The sequence below is a fragment of the Streptopelia decaocto genome (genome assembly GCF_964273445.1).
Source record: "Streptopelia decaocto genome assembly, chromosome: 11".
Taxonomy (NCBI): Eukaryota; Metazoa; Chordata; class Aves; order Columbiformes; family Columbidae; genus Streptopelia; species Streptopelia decaocto.
Window position 1 is genome coordinate 12,713,102 of NC_138666.1, and position 18,920 is coordinate 12,732,021.

General features: G+C 50.7%; 2 protein-coding genes across 8 annotated transcripts in view; one reads left to right on the forward strand and one right to left on the reverse strand.

The window, feature by feature from the left end:
- Window positions 1–18,920, forward strand: part of POLR2C (RNA polymerase II subunit C) — a 210,199-nt gene that overhangs the window by 34,973 nt on the left and 156,306 nt on the right. The gene's annotated exons all lie outside the window — the stretch shown is intronic.
- CPNE2 (copine 2) overlaps window positions 1–18,920 on the reverse strand; it is a 47,166-nt gene that overhangs the window by 17,749 nt on the left and 10,497 nt on the right. For 6 of the 7 annotated variants that reach the window (XM_082062744.1, XM_082062743.1, XM_082062742.1 and 3 more), the window contains 5 exons: window positions 17,548–17,744; window positions 11,590–11,769; window positions 8,256–8,330; window positions 4,855–4,926; window positions 1,555–1,638 (listed from right to left, as the gene is read on the reverse strand). In XM_082062744.1, the coding sequence (XP_081918870.1) occupies window positions 1,555–1,638; window positions 4,855–4,926; window positions 8,256–8,330; window positions 11,590–11,769; window positions 17,548–17,715 (579 nt within the window). In that variant the 5' untranslated portion in view covers window positions 17,716–17,744. The remainder of the gene's footprint in view (window positions 1–1,554; window positions 1,639–4,854; window positions 4,927–8,255; window positions 8,331–11,589; window positions 11,770–17,547; window positions 17,745–18,920) is intronic. The other variant, XM_082062745.1, reaches the window with a different exon arrangement.

The following is an 18,920-nucleotide window of genomic DNA, read 5'->3' on the forward strand; positions in this document are numbered from 1 at the left end:
GGTCGCCCAGAGAGGCGGTGGATGAACCATCCCTGGAGACATCCCAGGCCAGGCTGGACGGGGCTCTGAGCAACCAGACCTGGTGAAGATGTCCCTGCTCAAGGCAGGGGTGGCACTGGATGAGCTCTGAAGGTCCCTTCCAACCCAAACCATTCTACGATTCTACAAACCCTTCTCTGTGCAGGGTAAATAGGGGATATCTGGCATGGAGCACCTTGGACCTTTGGATCTGGAGCAGCAAGAGTGCAGACAAGTGAGGAAGAGGTCCATGGCTGCTGCTGCAGGCAAATGGCCATGTGGGACCCAAAACAGGCATCTTGTTTTACAGACAGGTTCTTATGCGAGACTAGGGGAAACCCTGACACTGCGAGCACAGTTTAGTGGAGAATTTGTAAACACCTCCTCCAGGAGGCTGGAAGAGCAGGGGGAGCCCACGCACCCCGAGATGGTGCCCGCATGCTGCCAGCCGAGTCCCCAGGGTGGGTGGGGAAGGATCTGGTGTCTCCATCGCACGGCACCCAGCTGGGCGTTCACACTTGTGCTAAAAAACAGGCTGTAACAAGCGCATTAATCCTTCCCCGCCAGACACCTCCATGGTGACATGAGACATGCTAGCATCAGACTGAGAGCTGGTTATATTAGAAACATAGAATCATAGAAACATTTGGTTGGAAGAGACCCTCAAGATCACTGAGTCCAACCATAACCTAACTCTGGTACTAAACCGTGTCCCTAAGAACCTCATCTATGCATCTTTCAAATCCCTCCAGGGATGGTGACCCAACCACTTCCCTGGGCAGTCTGTTCCAATGCCAAACAACCCTTTCTTCAAATGAATTTTTCCTGATATCCAATCTAAACATCCCCAACTTGAGGCCATTTCGTCTCATCCTATCACTTGCTACTTGGGAGAAGAGACCAACCCCCTCCATGCTACAACCTCCTTTCAGGTAGTTGTAGACAGTGATAAGATCTCCCCTCAGCCTCCTTTTCTCCAGGCTGAACAGCCCCAGCTCCATCAGCTGTTCCCCATCAGACTTGTGCTCCAGACCCTTCACCAGCTTCATTGCCCTTCTCTGAACTCCCTCCAGCACCTCAATGTCTTTCCTGTAGTGAGGGGTATTGCTGCACCAAAAGCTGCAAGAATGGGGAATCTTATCTCTTTGTATCTGCCCTCAAAACACAACAACAGTCACCCAGTATGGGATTCCTCCATGGGCAGGGAGATACATTTGAGGATGGAAAGTAGTCCAGGGCTCAGCCCATGCCCAGGCTGATCCCAGAGCTTAACATGGGTTAGAAGACTGTCTCTGCTTGGTAGATACAGTAGTGAGCAGTACAGAAAAGATCTCAAGACCTTTCTGGCCTCAGTAAATCTGCATCTGCTGGAGTCCAGCAGCCTCAGCTGGACACCAGGAAGACAGCCGTATGGTTTTGAAATCCCCACATCCCACCCTGCTTTAGGGGTGATCAATAAGATAATGCCTTGAAGAGCAAGAGGAGCTGGTGGAAGGATGGTGGTATCTCAGCAGCTCAGGTTAGAGTAGTGCTCACCTCCGTTCTGTGGACAAGCATCCATTTCCCATCGTCACCTGGTTTATAAAACTCCAAGAAAGGGTCTGACTTCCCAAAGAGGTCCTGGGGGAGAAGAACAGGACAGGTTACATGGTGCTCTGCAAGCAGCGACAGCCAGTCCAAGACAGACCCTCCTCTCCCCAGCAGTGCCAGCCCTGCAGACACCCTCATGTCCCCATGAGACCGGCTCAAGCCCTCCAGCAAACAGGCAGCAGCCCTGGGCAGTGCCCTGCCACCCCGCCGTGGCCTGGTGACACAAATCCCATTGACGTACACCCCACGTTTTGGCAATGACAGGGCAGGCGAGCTGGCACCCTGGCACACACCCGTGGGGTCTGCCAGCGGACACCCACCACCCGGCAAGCTCTTGGGATGGAGATGCCATGGAGAACAACCCCAGCTGAGAGGCAGCTGTGTTTGGGCTTGGAAAAACATCCTAAGCTTCAAAGGCAAAACAGAATTATGAAGTGCACGAGCGCCTTGGGGGAAAAAGGGAAAAAAAAAACAAACCAAACCAACACCCTCCTACACACAGTGATAAAGCATGAGCAGAGGAAATCTTTCAGGAGCAAGCTGCCCTGGTGTTGACAGAGATCATGTAACACGCTCCAAGATACGCAGCCCGGAGTCAGTGTGTGCTGCCTTTCCTGCCAGCTTCTCCTCAGATATTCCCTTGATAAAAGGCTGCTGGTTTAAGAGAAATGTGTGCAGACACACACAGAGGCATCCCTGCTGGGTATCAGCACCAGGGCGGCTTCGGGGCACCCACAGCCTGGAGAGGAGGGCGGTGCTGGTGGCACCAACACAGGGAAACTCCAGCATTTCTAAGCAGAACTGCATTCCCCATTCAGAAAAACTAAGACGTGGCTAACAAGAAATCGAGCCCAAAATATCCCAAATTATTTACTGAGAACTCAAGCCGTTTCAGCTGAGTCTTCCTCCCAGAGGGAGGTGGGCGTCTGAGCCCTGCAAAGAGCTGGAGGAACTTCTTTTGGGTTTGAATGGGAGCTTTTTGGGCTCCCAAGTGATGTGGTGGAGATGCAGGGAGCTGCTTGTGGAGGAGGAGGAGCATGGACACCGCAGGAGCCCTTGTTCACAGTCAGCCTGGGCAGCAGCTGCTGGACAGACATGGGCTCTGGTGATGACCCCGTCAGAAAAACTCACTAACATTTCTATTCAAATCCTGTTTCCAAAGCCAGCCAGAAAAGTAAATCACTGCAAGCTATTCTGGCTTGGAGAAACTATAACCTGCTTCAGTCAAAATTCTTCTGCCAGAAGAGCATAAAGAGCATAAAGGCTCGCAGGGGTGGTCTCTGCTGAGATGAGACTCTTTTTCTCCTACCCTTTTTCACATGTTTCTGGGAGAGAAAACCAAGCCATTCTTTCTGCAGGGTTATGATTATGGCACAGCTCTGTTCCTGCTCACCCACAGTCTGGACTTGGCACTTTCAAGCTTCACTGATGGATTAAAGAACCAGCGGTGGGTACCTGACCCTGCCTACGCTGGCTTAACCTGCAGCCCAGCATGGTTTCATCAGCACCAGCCCGGAGTGGGCTGGTGGAGACACCAGCTCTTGCGACAGCAGGCGGCTTTGAAGGATGTCTGCTGCCACCCCATGCAGAGCAGCCCTGCGAATCTGCGAGTCCGGTCAGCCCTGCTCCATCCAAAGCAGGGTAGGAGATGCCTCCAAGCCACAGGATCATGGGCTGCTATTTTAAAACATCAAAACCACAAACATCTCACCCCTGCAAGCCTGGCAGGAGATGGCAACTGAGCAAGCAAAGGAGCTCAGCAGACCAGATCAATCTGAAAGCCAGTCCAAGCATCTAAATCATCCAGACTGGTTCTCACACACCACAGATAAGGAGGACAGAGGTGGCACTTTCATCAGATGCAGCTCCCCAAACCATGGCTTCCAGCACCAATCCTAGCTCGCTCCGCTTGCTCTCCCCTAGCTGTGCTGAAGCTGGTCACCAAGGCTGGTCCCAGGTGAAAACACCTCTTCTGCAAGTGCTTTTTTCTTACAACAACTCTCCCAAGAGCTGATCTGACATAAAGTACAAGAGCCTCAGGCTGGTTCTGCTGTTGACATGTTACCACTGAGCAGCTTTGGCATTTAAAGCAAGGTAGTGAGACTGAGGCACCAGCACTGCAGGGAGGACCCAGGTCCTTGGCCCTGCTTTTCATGATGGCTACAGCTGCAAAGGGACCCTGAGCATGAAGGAAGGGCACCAAACCTGCTGCAAAACCCCATCCCTTGCTTTGCAAGGCAGCAGAGGCTTTTTCTTGGAGTGCTGGAAGAAAACTTTTGCATTAGGGATGTCTTCATTGACATGCAGGGGATTGACCATCAGCCACATCTCAGAGGAAGCCACCAGCTCAAGGACATCTAGCCCATTTATGAAATGGAGTTATTTGGGGTTTTCTTAATGGGGCACTTGGCTCCCTGCAGTAGGCAGGGTAAGCAGGAGGGTGAGAAGACAGCCGTTCCCAACAGGTGGGAAAAACACTTGGAGAGACCATCTAGTTTGGACAACGGGACTGGACAAATCCTGTCTTCTGCCCCAGCAAATACCTTTCTGCCTGGATCCTTGTTTTGCCCTGGTTTGAAAACTGAGGGACATCCTGCCAATAACACAAGCTCCAGGGAGACTAGGAAGAAGGAAAAAATAATATTCCCATTGATCACTTAGCAACAGCACTGGTTTAAGAGGAATATCTCTGGTTGCCTGGTAAATAAGGTCAGATGGCTTTGTTCAGATAGGTTCATGGTTTCCTTCAGATCATATCTAAGGCAAAACTCATGCATTACCTGCCTCCTTGAGGTCAACACTTCTTCCTCAGAAAAGATGGGCCCTACCATTTGTTGTACAAGCAGATGTCCACTCCATTTGCAGAGGGGCTGAAGGTGACAAGCCAGGAGTGCTCAGCACTTCTGAGATATGGGTTCAAGTGGTATCAAAACTGCCAGCTCCCTCAAGAGACATTTCCAAACGACAGCCACTGAAGTAGTGAATGTGCTGTCTTTAAGACATGCTAGCACACGGATCCTGTGCCACGTGGGATCTTTCCACCTCAACGCATGTGACAACAAGGAAACTGAGGCACAGGCGTACGCAGCAGTCAGTGGCACAGCAAGGACTTGAACTGCTCCAGTCTCACCCTAATTCTTTCTCCAGCAGGACTGTTTTCTGCCAAAAGCAGAGATTTCTTTGGATCCCTTAGCCTATGGAGGACCGATGTTTAATATTGCGTCCCCCAGACACAAGGACACTCACCTTTTTATCCAGTTTTCTGCCAGCCATGCTCAGAGTAATCACTCTGTTATCCGAGAGCTCTTGGGCAGCTATCTGAAAGAGAAGGGAGGGCTGAGTTCATTTCCAGCATGAAAAGAAAATGAACACCAAGCCAGAGGAGAACCCAGACCCTGTGGCCGCACGCTCTGAAGACACCTGCACAACTCCTGCAAAACCCATTTCCCAGCTAAGAGATCAGATGATCTAATGCACATGGTATCTCACTATTGAGGAGTTAAACTAATTTTACTTTTGCAGATCAATTTGGGACCAGAGCCTACTTCCTGGCTCCTCCATGGAGTGGAGAAGATGCAGGAAAAACCCAAATTTCCTCTGGATGGGCATTGCTGTTCACCCTGTGCTAAGGCAGCAACATACTGGTTTGAAAACAAAACAGGACACCATTTTTTTAGCAGAGCACGAGCTATGATGCTGGTGCTGCAGCCAGAGCCACTGGGGCACCCACTGAGCTCCACAGCCTCATCGCTGGGGCTGGGTGCACATGAAACACATTCATTTGCAGGGCTGGGAGTCAACAGGTATGATTAAACCTCTTGAGCAGAGAGCCCAAGGGGAAAATGAGCTGCCAGGACACTGCAAGCAGCCTCCTTCCCCCATGCAATCAGGTCCAAAATGATGCTTCTGGTAACAAACTCATCCCCTTTCTCAGGCCTCACACAGCTTTTCTGTACCCAGGCTTGTGCAGGACCTGGAAAAGCCTCCAAGGACTGAGCCAAGAGGAAGCAGAAGTCACAAAAACCCCTGCCAGCAAGATGTGCTACCTTGTCCTCCATGTCCCAGGCTGGGCACAGCAAAAAGCAGCTGCTCTGTCCCTTGAAGAAGATGCCAGAAGCACGAGGGACTTGAGCCATGTGTCTGCATGATCATGCAACAAGAAAGATCCAAAGATGAAAACTCCACTGTTGTTCCTGAGGAGCTACAGTGGGCAGGAGTGCAGCCCCAACTACTTCAGTTTAAGAGACTTTATTCACATACGCTCCAGAAGGGCTTCGGCTGCCAACCACCAGTGGGCTGGTTTTGTCTGGAACGTGGTCTAATGAGTCTCTTGGTATTTTAAGAAAGGGAACGTTTATAACAAAAAAGCACACCACATTTATTCACTTCTGTTACCAGCCTTTTTCTGAATCACTCGTCTTTTCTTCCTCAAGGCTGTGTCCTTCTCAAGCATCTGCTCCCACCTCTCCCTCCTCCGCTCCCCGGTATGGGCCGAGCCATCCCCAGCATCCCCAGCCGCAGCGTCTCCCCGCAGAGCCGGCACCGGCATGGCGGGAGCACGGCGGGGACATTTTCCTCATGCACGGCGCTCCCAAGCACGGCCGTTTGCTGGCTCTCACGAGGCGCTGTCCTTCACTGGAGATACGCAGCCTAATTACAGCACGGCTTTTAGAAAAACTTGCAGAAATCAAGAGAACAATTTTCTGCAGAACAAGCAATCAGAGGGTTATTGGCACTTGGGCGAGCGGGGAGTTTGCAGAGATGATGAGGCAGGGATACAGCTTTGGAATCCACCTGGGCAGTTGGGCAAGGGGACCAGCTACAGCTCCCAACAACCTCCCAGCCTTTCCATGGAGGGCAACACTCTGGTCCACAGAGGACATGTTCACCTCATGCAAGACCAAATCTTCCCCTCTGCCCTGTAAAGCCGTTAAGTCAGAAGTTCCCTGTTGTAAAGCCACAGCATCGGTTTTCTCTCCCATCTAGTCCTTGATATGCACATGTCGTCATCAAAGCCGGCGTGACGAGGAGAGCTGTAGAGAAGTGGATTAAATTTGCTCTTTGCTGATCCCCACACAAGCAGGTCCAGTTGGTGTCCAGCACTTCAGGGCTCACTAGGGACTACGTAACAGCCAGACTGTGCAGACAAGCCAGGTACATCCTTGTGCCACAGTGCTGCAGGATGCTGGTGGCATCTTCTCTTGGCCAGCATGGACAACAACCACAGCCCCACCGCTGTGCCTGGCAAAGGCATGGGGCAAGACCTCAGGACTGATTGCTACAAACACAGTGGCTCACTTTGGGATTTTCCTCATCTCTTCAAACCTAGGGGCCCACACACAATCCCGTCCAGCCAGCCAAGGTTCTTTTGTTGTGTTCATCCTACTGGCAGCCCAATTAAGAAAAAGGATACCTGGGCAAAATTGAAGGAGATAGGGGTGAGTGAGGCAGGGTTTAGGTCCAAACTCCGTATTTTATATGAGTCCAAAGCAGAAGCCTGCTCCGTGGCTGGTGTGCACAGCCCATGCTCCAGGAAAGGTGGCACCACACATGACCATGTTGTCATCACCAAGCCAGGGCAAAAATAAAACAGATCAGAAAATTGCATCAATGGTACACAACAAAGTAGATGTCTCAGATCCTTTGGTTTTTAATGACACGTTGGTGGCAGATTAGGACCTTTGTTTTTTTAAAGCGTGTAACCTTTAAACTTGACTAGAAGCTTTTCATCTGGCCCAGCTCTTCCCACTCAAGCGCTGGATGGGATGTTGAGAACCCGCTCCTCAGGGACAGCACATGGGCATCAGGCACCACTTGTGAACTTCACTGCGGCTTTTCTTCTTTTGTTTAAAGACTAACTGCAGCAATTAGGAGAGGAAAAGCTGGCAGCATCTTCCCGGCCTCTAGAGCAAACAGCGATGGAGAGGCCCTTGCAGCAACCAGGTCCTGGGCTTTTAAACCCTTCCGGTGCTTTTAAACATGATGGAAGTTTAACTCCTTGCTGGCCTTTTCGTCCACACCTTTCCTGCCCAGCTGTATGTCTTACAAAATCCATAAGACAGAAGAGATCCAAAAAGGATGTGAGATGTGGCAGGAGGGAAACGCACCTAAATTTAGTCTTTTCTTTTCAAACAAACCCATCACTAAAGAGATCCGCAGCAGGAAGGCCACTGCCCAAAGGGGTCTGCATTGGGAGCAGCGGCTGTTGCTATGAGAGTTGTTGCTACGGCACAGCTCACATCCTCAGCCTACAAACAAAAACACCCATCCCTGGCAAAGGAATCGGCCCTTTTACCTCCCGCTGCTCCAGGGAGGGCTGAGCAGGCATGTTGTACAAGATACCAAACAGCAGCAGCACACATTTACTTTGTACTTCTCCAGACTGAGATTTTTCTTACTTGAGAGACCAAAGCAGAGGTTGAAGACTCACAGCGCTGGGCACCAGGCAGACACTGGGCAAGATGGTCCCCGCCCAATATAAATCATCCTGCAAATAGACCAAAGTGGGCAGGAAAATGGGAAGTAAAGGCAAAAATGACCATGAGTTAAACCCCAGTCTCCTGGACCCCAGGTGAGTGTCCTGCATCGCTCCCAGGTTATTATCCACCTTTACACACACAGTAGGTAACGTAAAGGAGTAACTATACCGTTATCATCCCTTTCCCTGCCGGCTTGCCATTCCCCAAAAGGAGGGTCCTTGTTATTTTCTTGCTGGAGACGATCTAGAGAAGCCAAAGAAAATAAAGTCATGATTGTACAAGTGATCAAAAGCAGACTCATAAGCAACTGATCATTGCTCATGTTAGTTAATTCAGATTAAACATTCACAACAGCAGAAGAAAGACATCACACTCAGGGATGACCACGATACTGTGAATATCATCACCATCACCCAAGCCCCTGTGGTGCAGGGAAGCAGCTGAACAGCGCAGAGCAGCTGAATTAACCCCCCTGAGATATTTTCCTTGCTTACTGAGTTTTGGTCACATTCAGACCTGCGGATCCCATAAGTTTCCCCACAAGGCGCAGAGCCTGCATGGGGATCCAGCAACCTGCTGGAAGCAGCTGTGCTCTGCTCCCGCACCTAGTGGGGACCCCTTCAGGATCTAGGGGTTGCAGTTTAAAAAGTGCAGTCCCATGCATCCTTCTGCCTGCACCTTTGGTCCTACATCACACAGTCAGAAAATAATAATTAAAAAAAAAAACGTCATTAAATGGCTGGTTGCTCCTGCCATCCAAGTGACCCAACAATGCTTGGATTCCTCCCATTGCTTCCCAGAAATGTTCTCCCTCCAGGGAGACATTATTGTGGCTTTTCAATATTTAAAAGGGGCTTATAAAACAGAGGGAGACACACCTTTTAGCAGGACAGGACAAGGGGTGATGGTTTTAAACTAAAGAAGGGGAGATTCAGACCAGACATGAGGAAGAAATTTGAGGGTGGTGAAACACTGTCCCAGGTCACCCAGAGAGGTGGTGGATGCCCCATCCCTGGAGACATCCCAGGCCAGGCTGGATGGGGCTCTGAGCAACCTGATCTGGTGAAGATGTCCCTGCTCATGGCCAGGGTGGCACTGCATGAGCTTTGAAGGTCCCTTCCAACCCAAAACATTCTATGGTTCTTGCAATTTCGAGGCAAAACCCCTTCCCCATTGTGGCCAGCCAGCCATGTCCTGGAGCTGTTGATCCATAAGCGCATGGGAAGCACCAGCCACTGTAACCAGATGTTTGTGCCACGCCGTGTACAGGGAGGTGAAATCTCCTCACAACCCTGGCTAGCAGAAACCACGACACCCTCCAGCCTGCAATTTGATCCCTGTTACATTTCTTTTGGCCACAGAGGTCATTACAGGCCCATGAATGATCCAAACATCCTTTTAAATCTTACCACAGACCTAATTAGCTGCAATAAAACGATCTGGCTAATCCGACAGGGCTCCAACGCAAACTCAAATTGAAAAGTCAGATGCTCGCTGTGCGGTTATTGCTGCCCACAGCCACTCTTCTTCCTTTCTAAACGCTGCCCATGCCTCAGAACTGGCAGGCTGACGCAAACATCTCGCCAGACAAAATTCAGCCATCAGAAAACCCACAGCAGGGTGGCTGAACCCACAAGCCCCATTCGCCCTGTCTCACCCCCTTCCTCACAGACCGTGCTGCAAGCCGGTGCTGGCCAAGGGAGAGGAGGATAACAGAGAATTTCAGAAAAAAGGAAAATGAGAAGATCTCTCCATTCCAAGCTGGTGTCTTATTGTGGACTAAAGGTCAACAATCAGCTCACATGGGAAACACTGCAAAAACTCATCAAAAACTGGGCACACACATCAGCCAAGTTCCCTTCTGCAAAGTGTAAATACTTGCATGAGATTACAGAAGTTCAGAGTTTCTGATGGACTAAGCCCACCAGCTGTGCCTAAAGACACGGTAGATAGTTATGCCATGCCCATGAGCCACCATGGCTAAACCATCAACTGTTCTGAGCGAGCACCTTGAATGTGAGACCTGCCAACAGCTGCCCATCCCGACCATTACCACAGCCCCAGGATGGCCTGTCCAGCCCCATGCTCTGAGCTAACCACCTTTCAAAGCACCAGAACGGGCTGGGCTCTTCTGGGAGACCCAACAAGCTGAAGGGTCCATCTTTCTCCTCAGACACACAGATAACATTCCTTTCCGGCATAAGCCTGCAGCGCCCTGAACTTCTGCAGAGCCATGTTTGGGAACAGCAAAGTTTCAGCTGTTTCCTTATGTCCATAAATTCTCTGCTTGCAGCTTCCATCAAGACTGTGACCTTCACAATGAGCATTGCTGAACCGCTCCACAGCAGGGGTGGCTGCATTTCAGCAACAGGAGAACTAATGGTAAAGGATGGGTTTGGTCTAAATCACTGAACACCTGCTTGGGCTGTTGCCTGCACCGTCTCTTAACCTCTGCAGGAGCTGAATTAGGTCATCACAGAGAACTTCCAAAAACCCAGATGTTAAATGTCAAACTCTGTAAATGTCAGTGCTCTTCTAACACATCAAGCTCTTGAGTTGGCAATGGTAAGGTCACTCAGGCCCCCTTGCCATGTGCGGTGCCATATTGCAGTCTGTGCAACAAAGCAGCCACATTCATGAGCCTCCCTGAACACCTTGGGCTGGCTCTCCATCCCAACCCACCTACTACACTGTCTCGTTCCTCCTGTTTCCCAGCACTGAGCCCAACAGACAGGGTTTCTGCCAGCCCCTGTGCTTGTGCCAGGTACCACAGCAGCCCCGAGCTGCCGGATGCTGCAAAAGAACGGAAAAAAATCCCCCCTCATTCCCTGTCTCTGAGTCAGAGCAAACTCAGAGGACAAAGACTTCTGGAGGACGTAGCTGCCAATTTCTAACAGGCTCTGGGCTCATGAATATAAAGTTCTTCCAAAGGCTTATAAATTGCATTGTGTCCTGAAAACTTTTCCACAGGAAGAGCAGAAGACACATTCCTGCACCAACACACTGACGTAGGAGAGACAATTTGCTGCACAATGGCAAGGGACAAAGGTTTGCAAACAAATAAAAAAACCACAAAACCAAAGAAACACCCCCCAAACAGAGATAGAAAGGTAGACTGCAATCCGCAATGCATCCTAACTTTAAACAACTGGACGTTTCCAAGTCTAAATCCAAGCTGGTCATCAGGGCTCTTACTATAAGCCACAGTGAGATACAGATATCTCCAAAAGCTTCCAGTCGATGTCTCTCTGCAGGCACCAGCAGAAGTCCACACTAAGACTAGCTCAGACTTGGCCAAGTAGCCAACAGCCCTAATGTGGAACAGTTCAACCTCAACAGTTGAAGTGTGACAAGCAAATTAAATCAGTGTTGCCAGGAAAGACCCAGGAAACTTCACAGTAGGTAAGAGTAGCAGCTCTAATCCCAGCATGTCCCTGTGGCTGATGCGATTTGGGGTCCCTTTGCTGGAGGACAGTGAGCTGCAGGGACCTCGGGGACTCACCATGCCCAGCGTGCAGGAGAATTCACCCAAGAAGTCATGCTCATACAGCTGCATGCTTGACTTGTCCTGGTCAAACAGGGCAAACTTGAGCTTCTGCACTTCTTCAAAGTGGTAGTCGATGATGAACTTCTTGGCAAAAGCTGGGTTGAGGTTGTTCACGGCTGTCTCTGTCCTGTCAAGCTGCAAAGAAAAAAAAGAGGCCTTTAGGCATGTGCGTTTTGCATCTCTGTCACTGCCATGTCTCTTTGACTTCAGCCAGAGCCACCCAGAATTCCCATGGTGACCAGAGCGTGAGCGCACCAGGTGTTCAGCAGGCTGTAATACCCAGCATACACAAGGTGGGATCCATCTAACAGCACTTCATGCAGAGAGCTGCATCCCCAAGGACGGGGTTTATGGGGCTGTACAAGCCCATCCCAGCAAACAGCCAGGACAGGAGCGCCCACCCAGCCAAGGCTTGGTGTGGACTCCAGGCTCACTGAAGCCAGAGTCTTTTCTGGCTTCCAAGCTCTGTTTTCCCAGGACCTGATGCTCTCACACACCTCCAATCCTCAACCAGACACTCACAGCTGGAATGCCCAACCTGCTTCTTTCAGGCTGTACCGCTAACAGCAGGGACAAACAAAACAAGAAAAAGTGTCACAAGCCAGAACAGCAACCCTCTAGCACTTCCCTCTAGACCTCAAACCAAAACATTCATGTGGTTTCTTCTTTCTTGGCCTTTCATGGAAAAAAAAAAAGTCACCGCAGGCCATTTTTCATAGATCTCATCAGGCATTAGGAGAAACAAGAGGATGCGGAAGGACTCAGAAGACAAGACTTCAATAGACTTTGTCATCCTGAGCTCTTGCAAGCAGGCTGGAAGAAATGATATCTCTGACGGCTTGGAAGGGCAAGCACACAGAGGATGATGGAAACTGGAAGGCGCGTGGGGAACCCGCCGGTCTGCAGCATCCCGCAGCCAAGAGCAGTGATAAGAGCAGAGGAAACTTGGCAGGCAGCCGGGGGAAGTGTGGGTTTACAACACAGCGTGGCACAGGCAGACACAAAGTCTTGTGTGATTCAAAAAAAAACCCCAGGGACAGCCATGCTGGAGATCCTGGGATGCTGCCCTCCAGTAATGGAACTTTGGTCCCAGAGGCCATCGTTCAGACCACAGGAGGGCTGGGAGGACAGCAGCACCAGCCGGGCTCTTGGTGCAGGCTCACACAGAGACAGCAAGCCACAATTTTAGTTAAAGTGGCAGAAAATGGGAAAACAAGGCCAAAAAAAATCTGATGTATTTGCTTCTGGAAGTCAATGACCAAGGAAGGTCTGATCTCTAATGTCAGGGCCCATCGTCCCCACCAGGACATCATCCATCCCAAGAGGCACCAGGAAAAGTGGGAACCTCACAGGCTGGAACCCAACACATAACATAGAATCACTGAATCATAGAATAGCTTGGGTTGGAAGGGACCTTCAAAGCTCATCCAGTCCAACCCCTGCCATGAGAAGGGACATCTTCACTAGATCAGGGACATCTTCGCTAGATCAGGTTGCTCAGAGCCCCGTCCAGCCTGGCCTGGGATGTCTCCAGGGATGTGGCATCCACCACCTCTCTGGGTGACCTGGGCCAGTGTCTCACCATGTTCATTGTAAAAAATTTCTTCCTCATGGCAGCACAGCCCAAGTGCTGAACAAGAAACAAGAAACAAACACCCACAGCCTGGAGGAAAACCCTCCAGCAAGCAAACTAAAAAGGAGCTTTTTCAGGAGAGCAGCTATTGACAGCGTACTGATAGTGTAAAGAGGTGGCAGCTGGTTTGGCAAAGGGTGTTCTGCCCAGGCAGCCCCATGAGAAGCACCGACAGCTCCAAGCATCCGAGCTGGAACAGCCATGTGCCCATCAGAGCTGGCAGAGGGGCTGGCAGCGGCGGCCTTTTGCCACATCGCCCAGTTATCCTGGGATAAGGTAACAGGAACCATTAAAAGAGAAAGAAACAAAGGCATTCACCAGCGTGATTTTATCAAAAGCTGCTGCTCCTGGTGTCTGGAGACCGTCCCACCCTGCTATGGGACAGCAAGGAGCCTCCAGCCAGCTGCCTGCCTCATCTTGCAGCTGGGACACCCCGTCCCAGGCAAGGCTGAGCATCCCAGGTCCCCAGGCAAGACTTCTGTGGAAAGCAGCCCCGTGCTGGCATCCCTGGGCAGCATCAGGCTGTGGGACACTGGGATGTCTGCCAGAGCTGTGGACTCAGAAATAAGTCCAGCAGAGCAGAAAAAAAGCCCTGCCAAAAAAAGAAAGAAAAAGAAAAAAGCAAATGCATACCTCAGTCCCAAAGAAACCCATTCAGCACAGGAGGCAGGTTGTGGAGGGACTGAATGGAAATGTGGTGAGTTTGCTATATATACCAACTATCACAGCATTTTTTTTAAATTGGTCACTTAGTCTATATTAAGTGCCAAGAAGCAACTGAAGTAAATGCTGTGTTCCCAGAATAGCCACCTGCTGCACTCCAGGGAATCAAACACAGCAACACCAGAGGGCTGTAAGCTGGCCAGGGCCATGCAGCTTCACATAGATCATTCCTACTCTGCTGCCATCCCGTACAGAAGGAGCCCAAACACCGGCTCAGAGATGCGGTGGACCAGGATCAGTGGGCATCCACCAGCTCTACCTTATTTCAGCAGCACAACACAGGCAAATCCCCTTTCAAGCCTAGGAGACTGCACAGGCAACAGAGATGGATTTGAGCTCTTTCCATGATCTCTGAACTACTGGGAAACTGGGCACTAAGGGAAAACAGTTCTCTTGCTCCCAGGTGCCAGTTAAAAGGAGATAACTTGATGTTCCATCTCCAGCTTTGCCCTGGAAGGGGCAGCCCAGGGAAGGAGAAGAGAAACCCAGACAACATGTCTTGAGCCAAGCCTTCCAGTGATGGGGCTTCCTTCAACACCTGCATCAAACCAAGCATTTAATCCCCTGCTTGTTGCCAGTGTGAAGAACAACAAAATCACGAGCCCCAGCTGCTTGCCACACATGGTTTGGTCTTTGGTTTGATGCAACACCGGTCACCTTGCCAGCGACCATCACGCATGAGGCCTCTCCATACCACCTCCGTGTGCCATCAGCTCCTGCCTTCCCCTTCACCCCCAAGGCTCCCCCATCTGCGTGCCCTGTAAAGAGCAGAGGTGGCTTTGCCACCCAAGAGCAGAAGAGCACAAGGCTTTTTAAGAGGCAAACAGCCTAAAAGAAGATTTCTGTTTAGATAAGAGTCTTGATTCCACAAATCAAGCATGAAACTGGGAAATCACCTCCAACAACAGCCCTTGTGTTCAGTGAATGCCGTCAGAAAGTCCTCCAGCATTGGAAGGGAGGTTGGCTAGAGACCTTCAAGCATCCCCAGCACGTGGAGACACTTGATGCTCCAACACTGGGAGATGTTCTCCCAACACCAAGGCAAGCTGGTGCTGAAGGCGCAGGGCCAGATGGGTGACTCAGAATGGCACAAAGGCAGCGGCACAGCTGAGTCATGTGTCCCCACTCCCAGCATCACAGGCCGGGGCTTTCATGGCTCCTGCGAGATGACGTCATTGGACAGAACATTTAAACATCACCCATCTTCATGTCACTTCTTGGCCTGTGGTTTATTGTCCCTCCTCTTTCTTCCCCCACCCCCTCCAAGGCTGATTCACAAAGATTTTTTTTAATTCCTATTAAGCTCAGCAAGACAAAATAATTGTATTTGGGAACAAATGTGACAGCTAGAAAGAAGAGCAGGCAGAAACCTTTCTGCTGGCATCAGCTGGTGCCTCAGTCCCACTGCCCAGCCCAGACACCAGCACTACCATGACTGGGACTGATCCTAGAGAAGGAGACCCAGCTCCTAAACCAGGTCTGACAGCAGGGACATGTTGCTGACCCGGTGCAAAGGACGTGGGGCATTGTGGTGCGATGCCTCTGAGATGCTGCTGTCCCCATCCATCCCCTACATTTCAGCTGTGCTACTCAGGCCACCGCTTTTGGACAGGAAAGAAGTTCATCTTAGGCCAAGGAGCATGTCTGTGCAGCCAAAATCCACGCAGGACAATGCAGGAACCCCTGGGGAAGCTCTGAACCATGGTAGCATAATCTGCCAAGGGTTCCACCAAGTGCCCCATACAGTGAGGCTCTCACGGGCGAGCCCACCTCTCCTGGTCCTCCCCAGCACCCAGACACAGCCCAAAGCCACGCACCCACTGCCACACGGGGGTGCAGGAGGATCTCGGTCCCGGCTTTGCCCCCGGTGTGCTGGTGGCCCGGGGCCAGCTTGATGGCATGGAGCAGGGCTCAGTGTGCAACACATTCACCTCCACTGAAACCACAGCAGTGGAGCGCTGAGCAATCTGCCATTCAAGGCTGATGCCCAGTGCCTTTCTTGTATCTGACCAATTAAAAAGAAGCTAAAAATAGCAGAGGAAAAAAACAAAACAAAACAAAAAAAACCACAGACCACACATTTGTATTGGAAAAGGTGCTTTGGAATCAAAACTGCTGGACTGAGACACTACCGACAGCAAGAGAAATTCCTGAAAAGCACAACCAGGTCAAAGAGATGACACCTATCAAGGCGAGAAAGCTCATTAGTCTCATCCAGCCTGCTGAGGAAAGCTAATTGCAGACCATGGTAAGGTGAGGTTTGCCCTACACCCTCTCTGCTGACAGTGAGATCAGCTGCAGGACACCTTAGGTGATGCCCACTGATTCACCAGCTCCTCAGCCAAGCACTCGAGGCTGCCCGGCCAGTCCAAGTATCTGAGAAATGAGAGCCTACTGCCCCAGGAATTGGGAAGATTTTTGTTTGGCTTATGTGATTTTATGCCCTTCAGCTTCTCATTTTGTGCTGCATCCAACACCAGCGCTTGTATCGATTCATCACACCCCCATGCTCTGCTTACCTGCTCCCTCCAGACCAACCAAAAAGAGGTCTTGCACTATCTACAACTGCAATTATAAAACGAAATCCCCATTTTTTTTCTCCAGGCATTTTAGCCCAGAGTCTTTCCCACTGTATCCGTAAGGTTTTTCTTAGTCACAGAGTTAAATGCTCTTGCACAGACTCTGGAGTTTGAATTCATGACAACAATTTTATCACAGACAGCACCTTGGCCGACTCGGAGAAGGAGACGACTATAGCTTTTCCACGTGAGATGCTGAATGGTCAAGAAAGCACCACAAAAACCGTTCTTAGGAGTTCCCGATCCCCTTTGTGCACATCCCAACTGCAAAGCCAGCCTGAGATGTGCATCTGCCTGGGAGACCCCCCAGCTGAGAGCTCCTGCTGCTGCAGCAGCACTGCTGGTGATGACCAAGGTCATGCTACTCAAAGCCAGTTTGGGCACAGGAGGCCACAGGTGTTCAGAGCACAAACTGCCCTGGACCGTGTTTTTCCACTGGACTGACCTGCCAGGCCATCATCCAGGACACTCCTGGCCCCAGAAAGAGCTGTTCTTCAAGCAAAACCCAAAGACCAGCTTCCTATGCAACTCAGGGTCCAAGAACCAGCTTATCTTGACTCACCTTGAAAGATGCCCCGTTGCAAGAAGGACCTCACAACATCTAACAATCACATGGGATCAGCACTTCAGGCACCCAAATCTGAAGTATCCCCAGCTTACAGCAGATTGAGAAGGGGCTGGGAGCACTCTGAAGGTGACAAGATCCTTTCACACCTGCCATGTGCCTTCCCAGAGGTTGGTGTTTTGAGATCTGCAGTTCAGTTGAACCCCCAGCTCAAAGCAGAAAGTACAGACAGCGAAAGGACCAGTTGCAAAACACAGAATAATTAACACACCAGTGCCAGCCTCAGGAAGACCAGAAGAGCTTCTGCCTCTGCTTGGGGAGGAACAAGGACCATCCTTGTAGTCGAGCAAAGAGGGAGAATACACAAGCACAGGCAAACCATAGGAGGAAATCCACAGAATTTCAGGACTTACCTCCACCCACTTCCCATCGACTTCCATGAAGAGGACGCAGAAGGGGTCAGATTTGGAAGTGACATCCCTGTCCAGAAGGTTTTGGCCGCATATGGACAACTCGACTTTGCAGACACAGTACTGGGAGCCGACGGGCCCCGCCGGCGTGGGAGTCACGGTGTACGCCATGGGCTCCAGCGGCAGCAGCTCCAGGCAGTCTGTGCGACACGAGAACAGAGAGAAACCTCAGTGCGAGCAGAAAGGCAGAAAACGCTTTGTTGGCACCGGTGGGTTGGGCACAGGCAGAGGGGCCACGTCCAGGGCTTTCTGCTGTAAGTTACACTCAATAAGTTATGAGGCTTTCCTGGCTCCAAAGCTCTGCTCAGTCACCATCCCCATGTGGCCACCACACCAGGCAGATGTCCTGAGTGGGAGCCCAGCAGAGCATCTGCAACCTGCCTTGGTTTTTCTCCATAAATAACAGATTTTCAAAGCAAGGTAACATTTTCTGCTCACCCCTCTGAGGGAGCGAGGGGTCCCAACCTCTTCTCCCAGCATGCTGGGGTTATTTTGTGGGGAGGAACTACACTTCCACACCATCTTTCAGCAGGAAAACTGGTCATTGTCTGGCTGGTTCCAAGCCATGGACCATGAACCTGAGCCGTGAGGGCCAAACTTGAGCTCTGCCCCCCAAACCATCATAAGAAAAGGGGTGAGACCACGAGTATGAGTGGGGTGCAGGGCAGGTACAGCCCTATCTCCACCCAGCTCACCAGGAAGCAGTGGCGTTGGCAGCAATTAAAAAGTGGCAACAGCTGGTTCACGAAAGAGCAAGGCAAATGTGACAAACACTGCATGACCTGGTGCACGGGATGATTTACAGGGCCCTGATAAAAAAATCTCCTTTGTCATAAGAGAAGCTTACCAAAAGTCTGCTACAAAAGGCGTTTTGCAGAGACAAATGTGTTTTATACCATTAGTAGAGCAAAACCCCATCCCACACAACAGTTTTGCCTTCTGATGCGCAGTTGGGATGCACTCAGCAAAAAACACCAAAGGTGTTCAACAAAGAAGAAGAAAAAAGATTAATTTATACTAATAAATCTTTGCGGCTGGGGTTGCTAGTGGAGAGACAGCTCTTTTCAGCATCTCCTTCAATACCTGTTACCCTCTTTTTTCAGAGTGGCTCCTGGCTCATCCACTTTATCTAAAAACTCCAAAGATCACCTGCCTCTACCTTGATAACCCATCTGCTGCTGTGTGCCATTGAAGCCGCAATTAATATGATTTGTTTGTTTCGCCTGGGCATGAGTATTTACAAACACCGGCGCTGCCAGGAGCTGGGCTGCTGCTCCGGCTCCAGGCTGGGATGGGGGACAGGGATGGGGGACAGG